The following is a 12,687-nucleotide window of genomic DNA, read 5'->3' as shown; positions in this document are numbered from 1 at the left end:
ATAGTTAAATGTGTGAGTAAGTCCTGGATGGCAGAGGGTGGAATATAGTTCAAAAGTGGAGGTTCAGAGTGACTATTTTTCCCCTCTCCTAGAGGTTGTATTCCTCACACCTAGAATTTGTCTCACATTACTCTGGTGGAAATGTGCATTTTCAAAGGCACACAACTCCTACTGGATTTCAGTTAGCATTTCCATCCCATATTCACCTTTTTCCTCCTTTGAAATTTGTAACAGGGAATTAATATTTGGCATAGAAGTTTGCTTTAGATAAAGGGAGAGTATGCCATCAGAACTTGCAAAAGAGCTATGAGTGAGTCCTGATGAAGGTAGGTGGATTGGCACTTGAATTGACAAAAAGAAGTCATTTTACATTATTTTATTTTTTCCCCCAAATCCTTCAGCATCTAATGCACTTAAATTTGAAATTCAGAGACAGACTATAAAGGCTGAACAGATGAAGCTTTTTTACCGTCTCTTCTTTCCTGGTCAATCTCCATCTGACTTGTGAGGAACAGGGTTTTTTTTCTTCAACAGATTCTTCTTTCTTGATATTCTTCAGTTAGGTCTCTACACTTGATAAATACACAGGTTATACCTCTCAGCCTGTTATTTCAGCCCTGTGATGTGTTCCCAGGTGAATTAGTGCAACTACTAATCCTTTGCAGTCTTCACAAATTTTATATGCTGCTTTGGCTGTGGTTACTGGCAGTTAAAATGAGTTCAAGACACCAGTTGCAGTAATAGTGATGTTTTTAGTCCAAGATGAATTTTCAATGAAATTTGTTTGGTGTTTAACATTAAGTATTTGTCCTTCTGGACAAATTTGTCATTGGAACAACTTCCCCAAATTCTCATGTGGTTATTTGACCTGTAGGAGTTAATTTGCTTTCTGAATGAAAGCTCTTTTGGAATGAAATTACTTTAATGCTTTAAGCAATTGGCTTAGATAACAGTAGGAATTTGGCCAAAGTGACTTAGAGCTCAGTGCCTGCCATGAAACCTGCCATGGACACTGGGAAAGGGTTCCTTCCAGGGTTTTGAGCTGCTAAGTCCAGCTAAAGCACCTGGAGTGTTTTAAAAGCTGCTTTAGGTAGTGCTCTCCTGTGCTACTTTCCCATTTACTCCACTCCCCCACATTTTACAAGAAGAAACAAAGGTTCTGCCTTGGTATGCTGTAATAATGTGTGGCTGAATCTGATCTTTGTACACATACTCTTGTCCCTGCACTTTGTTAATGTCCTCTTACGAAATTAAAAAAAAAGAACTCAGAGCCTAATCCAGGTAATTCTTCATCACAGTCCCAATCTTGTCTGCTATTTCACTGCAATAAAACTTCTAGATTGCTTTCATATTTCTCTTTAACCAGCATATGCAACCTGAATAATCTTGAATTGTTCTGCTAGGTTTATAGCTCATCATCCTTGTTGCAGAGTTCTGTTTTTGTCTTCTTCCAAGTATGGTGCCAGAAAAAAAATACTATACCTGGACAGATAGGATAAAGTTTCCTAAAGCCTGTAGAGGAATCTTTTCATATGCTCCTCAGTTTTTTTGACTAGCCAAGTATGTTGTTATAAGCTGAAAATGTGGTTGCTTGAATAGTAAGGTTCACTGATGGTCATCGCAAACTGCCAATTTCCAAAGACAAATACAGTGTGTTAGAAGCTATATAAAATATTTGGCTGAAGGCTTTGTGTGCCAGCTCAGACTGGTTTCTATAGCAGACTATAAGAAAATGTATTTAACTGTATTTAATGTGGTCACACAGGATTTCATGGTGCCTTTCACAAACAATCCCAGAATTATGGACCTTTCAGCTTGAATTGTCTTCTGCTTTGCCAAGCTTTGCACTTCCAGTGGGGTATTGTGTTCTTTTCCTATATTCCATAATTGTCAGGAAATGCTGATGTGCACTTTCATCCTGCAAAGAAGTTCAGGATTTGGGTAAAGCAAGTTGATCAAGGAATACATCAGTAGAATTTTCTATATATTTCTAGATTGTTTGAGATGAAAGCAATTGCCAATGTAAAATGATGTTATGGCCCTGAAATTGAGTAAAATATGTTTTCTGGGTTAGGTGCTGTTGCTGTATTTTGTGTTGTTGCCTATTCAGATAAGTGTCAGGAAGAGATTGTGGTGATTGCTGGGCTTATTCCAAAGCTGGTACAGTGCTGTCCACCTGATGGATAAGCTGTCTGTTCTGCCCCTTGCATCTTCACCTCAGCCTTCTTGTTGGAGAGGCTCATAGAGGACAGTGGAAATCCCAAAAATCCCTTTGTGCTTGGGGCTAGTCATACTTTTTACAGCTTTTACATGTCTGTGTGGTCCTTCGAGCCTTTGGCTCCCCATCCACAGCAAGCAGCTGCTGTTTTAGCTTGGACAGTGACAAGTGGATTGGAAGTGGTTTAAAGCTCCACCAGCTGCTACTGAAGTAGCAACTTGACATGTGGGGGACAGGGCAGTTTGAGCCTGTTGGCTCTTCTCTGTCAGCAGCTCATTCAATTCCTGTGGCCTCTCTCCGTTTCTGGAGGCATGTAATTGCCACAGGGGCTGAGGAGCTGTGTTGCTGACTGACTGCAGTCAAAGAGCATGCTTTGCTCTTTGGCATGGTTTTAGACATGAAGCATCTCTCCAAGGCTCCAGGGCTGTTTAAAGTGAGACACTGAGTTCCCTGGCCATCCCTGCCTGTGGCATCCCCCAGCGTCATCTCGGCTCAGCCATGGTCCATGGGATCAGTGCTGCTGGCAGCTGTCAGAAGGCTGTGCAGCTTTGGAATCAGTGCAGGCTTTCTGGGAGCTGTGGCAGAGCCACTGGTCCTGTGGTGATCTGGGGATCTGTCTGTGTGGCTGATGCATTCAGGAGAGGTGAAATGCTACCCATAAACACTAAAAATATGTCTGCTTACATGTCTTTTTATTGTACATCACTTTAGCATATTATCTCCCAACAAGAGCAAGAATCATTCATTAACAGCTTTTCAGTGTTGGGGGTTTTTTGAAATGAAAATATCTGAGTACGATAGGTGGTTTCTGCCGAGCAAAGTTCACTTGTGCAGAGATAATCCTTGGATCCACACAGGGGTGACAACATTGAGTTTCAAGAAACAGCTTTTATGGAAAGTGGAGAGCTCCCCCCGCTAGGGCCAAGTCAGAGAGTGTGAGCTGATGTGAAAAGACTCCTCAGGTGTTGTGAGTCTCTTGGAGGAATCTTTCAGTACACAACCTCTGAGCATGTTCCTGTATTGGGCAATTATACAGTGTTTGGACATTTGTGAGCATTTTGTCTTCAGCCCACAGGAGTCATTCAGCGCTCTGTCTGGTATTAAATGTATGGAGGTTTAAATCCTGTTTTCTTATTCAAGAATAGCAGAGAGGGTGAACAGAAGCAGTCAGGAGGTGTCAGAGCCATGACACTGCAGGCAATTGGGCACAGTTAGTACAATGGTGCTATATTATTAACAAAAAAATCAACTATTTCTGTTTGTGTTTCATTCTTTTTGACTCATCTTTGTGCAAGAAGTTCAGTTCTGGCTTAATACACCAGTGAGTCACTCCCATCTCCTCATTCTGTTCATGCTTGTCTCTGGATGGTGTTTGTTTTAGCAGGCACAGTGGTACAGTGTGTTTGCTGGCTGTAGGCAGAGGAATTCCAAGCAGGCCTGTTTATTTGGTTTCAGTAGAACAGCCCTTTTGCTATCACCAAGGTTCTGAGTATTTGACAGATATGCTGTCAAATGGACCTCTAATGCTGCTTGTCCTACATCACTTGCAGTAGAGCAGAAGCTTGGGTTGGGACAATCTGCTGAATGTAATTCTCACTCTTCTGCATCATTTGACCATCAGGTTTTTTGTCTACATTATTTTTCCAGACTGAGCCATGGAAACATCTTGTCATAATTTTTCCATGTGTTCTCTTCTAAGACAGAAACTTCTGCTGCTCCAAGTATCTAGCTTTGTACCCCTAGAGCCAACTGGAGAGTTTAATTTGTCATTTCATCCTTGTGCAGAGGTCTACAAAGTTTGAGGCTTTCACATCTGCTGTGATGTGAACGCCTAGAATTGGATGTAGAAGCTGAAATCTGATGATATATAGGACAAAAATGCAGTGGGTTCAAGTTGTACTTCCGGTAGATAACCTACCTGAGCTGGTGTAGGGCAGCTAGAGCTGCTTACCAGCCAGATTTGAGAAAATCTGAGATAAGTCTGTCCATGGGGAAACAGGAAAAAAACCTGAGGTAATTCCAAGGTTGATTCTCTTCCACCCCTCAGATTTCTCCTGCTGTAAGAAAACAAGTTGAGCACAAGGTGTTCTACACTAATGTGCTTCAAGCTTACAGCTCTGCATTATATCTATTTTAGTCTCAAGGTTGGTAAAACTATTATGGATTAAGTAGTTTTAAATATTATTTTGAATACAGAAAAGACTATCTGCAAATTCTCTTATTTTATTTTGTTTATCTTGCTGTTATTTTATTCATAATTATTTGTTTCAATATAGCAGGTGGCCTCCCACTCCATTGTGAGAGTCACTGTATAAAAAAAGAAAAAAAAAACCCCAGCCAGTTGATATCCTGATTTTTCTTGCAGATGCTGAGCTGTCACTGTTCATCGCTGTGCTAATAGTCAGGGTTGTGCCAGCAGCCCAAGGTTTGCAACACAATGTATGTGAAAAGGGCGTGACCTGGGCCACACACATCATGATTCACTTTAACTGTATTGTTACACTTGTGTGTACTGCTGCATTCGGGTAAGTGTACAGGTGCTAAGACATTCTGTGGTCTGTTCTATCCCATCTCCATGCTGTAGCATGTAGGTATCTTTGTGACTGTTGTGCTTTAACCCCAGCAATTAAACCCTACAACAGCCACTCACTCACTCTCCCCTGGTGGGATTGGAGAGAGAATCTGAGAGTAAAAGTGAGAAAACTTGTCGGTTGAGATCAAGACAATTTAATAGGTAAAGAAAAGGTCATGCACACAAGCAAAGCAAAACAAGGAATTGATTCCTCACTTCTCAAGGGCAGGCAGGTGTTTTGCATCCCCAGAACAGCAGGGCTCCATCACATCATGGTGACAGGAAGACAAACACCATCCCTCCAAATGTCCCCTCTTCCTCCTTCTCCTCCAGATTTATACGCTGAGCATGAGGCCATATGGTCTGGGATATTCCTTGGGTCAGTTGGGATCAGCTGTCCTGGCTGTGTCCCCTCCCAGCTCCTTGTGCACCCCCAGCCTCCTCACAGGTGGGGTGGGTGAGGAACAGCAAAGGCTCTGGGTAAGACCTGTTTAGTGATAAAGGAAGCATCTCTGAGTTATCAGCACTGTTTCCAGCACAAATCCAAACCACAGCTCTATACCAGCTGCTATGATGAAAATTAACTCTACTTCAGCCCAGACCAGGGTGCTCTTAAAGGGAATTGTAGCACTCGGTCAGAGCAGGGAAACTTGGCTGTGCAGAAAAAGCTGCCTTATCTTGTTTTCTAACCATCCATCCAGAGTGAAGGTGGCATTCCAGCTTCAAAATTTTGTGGTGGTTGTTCCTTTTGGCCTCTGAGATTCAAGGATCTGGTGTTAATTAGTGAACTAAATGTTTGACTTACATTCATGATAAATTCATTTATCCTTATTCATTCTCAGAAATACGTAAGTGTGCTCTTCTGCTGGGGCTTCCAGGTATCACCCATCTAACAACACAGTTCTGATCCACACAGTACTTGTGATGCAAATGAGATGTATTTGAGTGCTCTAGCTCAGATTTAGGATGGAGACATTGTGGTAACCATCAAGCTATCTATGTACATGGGAAAATACAGACCTGACAGAGGTGCAGAGGAATTGTTTGCTGGTTCACTCTAGCAAACTATTTTCCATCATTTCAGTTTAGTGAAAATAATGTTTCAAAAGCTTAAATTAAAAAAATGCAAACTGTCTTATTGCTTCCTTTCTTGCAGCCTTGGCCTGTGAAAACCTTACAGAGAATGTCTGTCCCCATCTGATTCCCTCCCCCATGTGCCTGCTTGTCTTTACCCCATCTTGCAGTCCTTGTTTTCTTTGGTGTCACACTCCTGTTTTTTTCTGCTGTCATGTACTGTCTCTGCTCCCTGATGCTACTGTACCACTGCCTTAAAACACAGTTGAATTCAGCTTGATACTCCATTGGTGTGAAACACCATTAGTTCAGATAATCTTATTTTAGATTATCCTGTTTTAGAGAGGTATTTGTGTCTGGAATCCTGGGAAGTAGGATCCCTTTTTAGTAGTTGCTCATACTAGAGCAAAAGGTCAATAGTTGCCCTTGGGACAGAAATGGCTCAGGAACTGCTCTGAGCGCATGGATGATCTCCCTTGTCTCCAGCAGTTCTGCATGTGCTTCAAGACCAATTGTACTTCAGGAGCTGCCTAACTCGAGGCTCTGGAGAGAGCAGCTGGGAGACCAGAGCAGGGACAGCAGGAGGTTTTCTTTAGAACAGAAGAAGGGAGGGAGACCATCAAACTTCTCACACAGCTGCAGAAGAGTTCCTCTGCAAGCATGGAGGCTGCCTCTGGCCTTCCTTGATCAGAAGTCAAAATGGGCTCTGAATTGCAGAAATGCCCCCAGGCAGTGGGAGCTCAGGGTTAGCCAGCCAGACACAGTGTGTTTCAACATAGGAATGAGCTGGCCTTGTTTTTATTTGTTGTGTGTACAGGCAGTAGATACTGACACAAATAGGTTTTGGGACTTCACATGAAGAGGGATTTCCCGAGCTTCCTGCCAAAGGCAGCTTCTGAGACCACAAAGCCTGTGTTTTATTTGCTCCTTTATAGCCAAAAGATGGCTGACTGGTTTTCTGATGTTTTGATCTTCAGAGTGAAAATTTGTAACACAGTTCATCCCAGAATTTTCTGTTTGCCTCCCCTTTTTTTTTCAGTGCACTTCGAATTCTTGGCCATTAAATGTCTTTATTATCTCTTGTCCTGAGAAGTTCATCTATTTGAAGATTTTTTTTCCCCATCTTTAAGCTACTCTTTAACCAAAAATTGAGGGATAAGTGACTGTTTTGGGGAAGCCTTTAAAAAGAGAAAGCTTTAGACATAGCCTAAAGTTCCATGTTTCAGTTCTGGTGTTCAGTTCTCTATTGTTGCAGCCTCATTTCTCCTGCAATAGTCAGATAGCTTAATTCGGTAAAAATGCCTCCAGACTCTTTTCTTTCAGGCCCAGGATGTAAAGATTCTTCCCATTTTCTGAGAATAGCATCTTGGAAATCACTGTGACTCAAATACAGGGGCATGGCAGATATGCAGATTACTCTTGTGAAATTTTATGCAGTTTTTTGTTATTTACTTTCTGTGTGGTTGTAGCACTTGTGTCAGTCCATACGGTTCCAGCATGCTGGTCTCCTGTAGCAGAGGTGATACTTAACTCTTCCATAGGGCTCATTAAGCTTTCCAGGAGTTCAGTGTGACCATTGTGATTCCACACAAAAGGTGAAGAAACTCATGGCTGAGTGATAAATAACTTGGCTCTTGTTAGACATACAGTAATTTGCCCTGCAATTCAATGATAGAGCCAGGAAAACCAGTGAATCTACCCAAGTCCCAGCCCAATAGTCTCCGTCTGCTGGAATACATTTAAAGGACAAGCTCTGTTTCACAGGTTTTTCTGTCTAAACTACTATTTGTCACCTTCAGAGTCTGCAGATATTGGCAATTTCCTTGAAGTTTTCTCAGGCCCACAGTCTTTCAAGCCCCTGTAGAGCATGTTGAAGCCAGCTGATGGCAAACCTCTTTCCTTTGCCACCTTTTGCTGAGCCCTACAAAGCAGCCCATAGACTCCCAGGGCTCTGCACACTACAGGTCAGATCCCAGTCATCTAACTTTATGCTTGAAGGCTCCAGGCGAGACAAAATTAATTAGGAATTTGGAGAAGGGGTAAGAAGCACATACACAAGATAGAAAACACTGGCTAAATATGCCCACCACCAGATTTGGGATGGAAGATTACACTTGTTGAATTTGCCACTTGGAGAGGCAGAGACAGTAAGCTTGACTTTTATTCCCATACTTGACTCTCTGACATCTTGACTCTGCTGGCATGAGGCATGTTTGCTGTTCAGTGATAGTGGCTTGACATTTCCTGTTGCTTTGCCTTGAAACCATTTCCAAAGACAGTAATGCACACTGGGAGTAGTTCCCTAACTGGCAGAGGCAGCCTTTGGTTACATCCCTGTTGATTTTTAAATGCATGTTCCCCCTCCTCCACAACTATTTCAAAAACTTCATGTCAAGTGGATCTGAGAGTGTCTCCTACTGCAGGCAACTGGTTCCTTTAGTGTGGTTGCTGGAAGACTTTGCTACTTCTTTTTCTTTTTAGGAAGAGTGGGAGAAGATCCTCATTCCAGCTGTTTTCTGAAATTTTGAAAAAGTGAAGAAAAAGAATTACTACATGGGAAAAGCTTTCTCCTATGCTAATACCAAATGGTGGAATTTAACTGGGTCATTTAATGTCCATTACTTTGAAATGGAGACAGCCTCGGGCCAAAATCTTGCTGTGGCTTAGATCATGACTATGTTAGAGCCAGTCTTGATTAAGGCAAAGTTCTGTCACATTTCTCTGGATTAATACTGACCTGAAAATGCACTGCAAAATCTCTGTGATAAATTATTATTAGGGATGGGCTATCAAGAACCATTTTCCTTGGCTTTTGGCAAACAGGTAGATATTTGCTCTATTGTCTGAGCTGATAGAAACTTGCAGCAGAACTCTTGCACAGACAGCAGCTACCCAAGGTCATGCTAATAAGCACAGCAGAGTAATTAGGTGCATGAGGACGGCTTGAAGTGGCACCATACCAAGTTAATCTGTCTGGTGTGGGTGCCAACTGTTGCAAAGCTCTGGTAGCTGATAACTTCAGTTTGGCCTCCTGAGCTGAGTACAAACCCACAGCTGCCCTGCTGCTGGTACCTGCCTCAGGTTTAAGGTAACAGGTTTATATGCTACAGTCCAGTCCCCACATGCAGGGACACAGTTCTGTAGTGCTAAATCAACAAATGGCAGGAGTGCAGGGAGGGAGGGGGGGAGTCTGTGGAGATGGGGCAGCAGTGCAGGGGACAGAGGCATTGACTCTCTCCGTTCCTGGGCTGGTAACAGGGTGCTTATGAATTTTTCCCATTTACCCTTCCCCCTTCTTATCCTCTTGGCTTCTCACACAATTACAGACTGAGTCTGTGTGACTGTATGAAAGGCATTTCCTCCTCTTACTTTTTTTTTTTAAAGTTGGCTTCAGCCCACCAGCTGCTTTCCATTAGTTTTACACACACACTCACTAGGAGGGCAGGACATAATGCTTCAGGCACTGTTGAACAACAGAAATCCTTCAGAATTGCTGTCAGGCAGAGGCTTCTCAAAGTAGATTGTAGCTAGCAAGAGTTCAGCACATTGGGACCTGTCTTCTGGTGAGTCTTCATGGAGGAGCCAAGGTGTGTCCACAGAGGGGGGTCAGGGGTGTTGTCTGAATGCAAAGTGTGAGAGATGTGAATAGATCTCTCCATGTGAATGGTTGTTTGCTCTGGATATCTTGTTAAGGTTAGAAGCTGAATGTTGTCTGTTGCTATGGGGAATTATGACTGCCTGCTTAATTGGGGGAGAATACTTTATTGATATTAAGTGTTATTTAGATGCTTATCCAGATGTCCTGGTGGGTACTACTGCTGTATATATTATTTGTGATCCTTGGAGAAGGACCTTAAACTTTGTTGAACTATCTCTCCTTCAGTGAAAATTACAAGATCAATATTCATTAACTTTATAAACTCTTCCCCTCACCATCACCAGTGGAGAAAGTAGCAAGAATCCTGGTGTAAACTGCTGTTTGTGCTATTCTTTTATAACTGCATAAAACAGTCATGGGAGGGACCACATGGGAGGGACCCCATGGGAGATACCAGCTAGGGGTTGGCAAAAAACCCTGGGAGTTTCATCCTAGAAACACTACGCTGTAGAAGAGCACAACGGGATCAGCTCTACAAGGTCAGATCCTGGTTCCCGCTGTCATTTTGCATTGTACCCTGTTTCAACAAAGCTTTTTGTGGTATCCCGCACTGTTCAGCATATTCTGTGACCATGGCCCTTTGAAGTGCAGGTCACTCATCTCATGGAGAGCAAAGGGAGCTTTGGTTGCTGAGTTTCTGATATGCTCAAGGGATGTGAAAATTGAATAGAGGTCTTGCTGGCTTTGCTATTGCTGTATGATTGACTCTCAAATCCTGTTCCATGGAGTTGTGGAAGGTAAACTTCACTTAGCTGTCATTGGATTAATGAGTTCATTGATAGCTTGTTGGATTCCCAAAGAGGAAAGCCATCACCCATGTTTTGTCAGAACGAAGTCCTCTAATGTGCTTTAATAAGAGAGAAGAAAATTTAACCTCTCAGTCACCTTTTGCTGCCGAATGTAATCTGAATATTAAACCATCCTGCATTCCGTGTTATTTTGAACGTTGGTTTTCAGGAGAAATAGAGGGGCGTTCTCTGAGGTCCTGCAATAGCTTGAAGTGTGTTCTGTGAGAGGCTGGCTTCAGGGTGGTGACCTAGAGGACCAGATGAGGTCCACAGGATCCATTTTCCTGTGCTGATGCATCTTGCTGTGAAAAGTGTGTGTCCTGAAATCTGGAGCATAAGCTTGATTTCAAATAATTTTTGTAGCATGGAGGAAATTGGTCTTTAAAATCTCCAGGCAAAAATTTCACCTCTTTCTCTTGGCTGCTTGCCATTGTCTGTCTTCTATAGGCTATGAAGATGCTAACTGAATTCAGTGCCTCACATTCTTGAGGCTTTATTTCCTCAAGCATTTATTTGATAAGAAAGAGGCTGTTCAGGGTTCAGCATCTCTTTTGATCTCTGTCATAAGGCCTTCTGGAATGCTTGTGCAGAACCATGAGTCTGAAGCTGAAGAAACACTAAAGGGAGGGTAGGACCTTGCTTGCTGCACAGTTTTCCAAGTCTTCTGCTCCACTGGAGAGACAGCAAGGAGGCTGTGTCCCTTTTCTGAGGCTGAGCAGAAATGGTTTGTCTTGGACCTTTGTTAAATGCAGGAAACTTGAGTCCTGTACAATGTTAACTTCCCAGGAGTCCTTAAATGTACAAACCAAGCAGTGAAAGGGAATTGCATTTTATTCATTTAGCATTCTCCCACCCCTCTACCCCCCATGTACATATTAAGTCGTGTTCAGCTGGGCAAAGCGAATGGTCAGAACACCATCCTGGAACTTTATTTCTTTTGGAAACACAGCATTTCTTGGAACACAAGCCCTATGAGGAACGATTGAGGAAACTAGGGTTGTTTAGCCTGGAGAAAAGGAGACTCAGAGGTAACCTTATCGCTCTCTACAACTTCTCAAAAGGAGGTTGTAGACAGGAGGGGGTTGGTCTCTTCCACCAGGCAGCCACTGACAGAACAAGAGGACACTGTCTCAAGTTGTGTCAAGGAAGGTATAGGTTGGATATTAGAAAAAAGTTTTTCACGGAAAGAAGAATAAAGTACTGGAATGGTCTGCCCAGGGAGGTGGTAGAGTCACCACCTCTGGATGTGTTTAAAAAAAGACTGGACATGGCACTTGGTGCCATAGTCTAGTTGAGGTGTTAGGGCATGCGTTGGACTCGATGATCTTGGAGCTCTCTTCCAACCTTGTTATTCTGTGATTCTGTGTGTGATTTGCCCTATCACTGCCCTCCCATACAGCACTCCAAATATTTGTCCAGTTGCCTCAGTTTGTAAAGGGGAGACAAGGACATTTCTCCTGTTCCTGCAGATTTCTTTTTACTTTTCAGACTCATTAGTTCCTGTAATGAGTTGAAGAGCTCCAAGTGAATGCAACCCAGTAAGGTTATCAATGGAAATTTTGTATGGGATAACGGAGAGCCTAGATCTGAAACATAAAACCAAGTGAGGATAGCGGTGACTGCTAACTAAGTTCCATTGTCTGTTTTGAAGGTAAAGCAAACCCTGCAACTTTGTAGGAGTTTTATTGCTTTGAAGTACACCCTAGCAATGCAAATAGAGTCTAATAATGTCATTTTTATTTTTGTGATTGCATCTGCATAGGAAGTCACTCTTTGCGAGTAATTAATTAATTCATAGTTGTGGTAATCCAGCCCATCACCCTGTGCAGGGAGAGGCAAACACTGTGCTTTCGGTAAACTTTCATTCTTTTCCGCGGCCCTACATAGGAGTTGGTGCAGTGGACTTACTGGCCATGGCTGAGTCTGGCTTTTGAGGGGTCTGGCAGAGATTCAACATCTTTTTTTCCCTGTACCTCTGCAGCAGGAGGTCTGTGCATATGCAGGGATTGCAAATACTGTTTGAGAGAGGATTAAGAGCATACTAGAAAGCTGTAGACTGGGGAAATGTGCCCACTGTTACACTTCTAGTGAGATGCAAACAGTAGCTGTGACTTGGCAGCTGTCCTGTCTTGGCTGGCCATGTCTGTCCCTGCTCCCACACTGAGAAGTCTTCCTGCATCCTTCTGCGAGCATCTTCTCCCAGGTGTCCTGTAGCATCTCAAGAGTATCAGAAATACTGCTCTAAAAGGCCATTTATTTAACCTGATATTTTTATCACTGAAAATCAATACACAGACAGTATTTGTTTAAAACTTTGTGTCTAATGGTGTAATGCTCTGGGAGAGCTCACAGAGTGTTAGTGCAGCTGATTGAACTG

General features: G+C 42.8%; 1 protein-coding gene across 5 annotated transcripts in view; it reads left to right on the top strand.

The window, feature by feature from the left end:
• Positions 1 to 12,687, top strand: part of KIAA1210 (KIAA1210 ortholog) — a 54,366-nt gene that overhangs the window by 15,096 nt on the left and 26,583 nt on the right. Inside the window, exon 1 of one of the 5 annotated variants that reach the window (XM_048318865.1) lies at positions 9,423 to 9,451. The exons of the other annotated variants lie outside the window; for them this stretch is intronic. Coding sequence (XP_048174822.1) covers positions 9,438 to 9,451 — 14 coding nt within the window. The 5' untranslated portion in view covers positions 9,423 to 9,437. Of the gene's footprint in view, positions 1 to 9,422; positions 9,452 to 12,687 lie in introns of those variants that run through there. 5 annotated transcript variants of the gene reach the window in all.

The sequence above is a fragment of the Corvus hawaiiensis genome, chromosome 14 (genome assembly GCF_020740725.1).
Source record: "Corvus hawaiiensis isolate bCorHaw1 chromosome 14, bCorHaw1.pri.cur, whole genome shotgun sequence".
Classification (NCBI taxonomy): Eukaryota; Metazoa; Chordata; class Aves; order Passeriformes; family Corvidae; genus Corvus; species Corvus hawaiiensis.
This window is presented reverse-complemented; position numbering and strand designations above follow the sequence as displayed.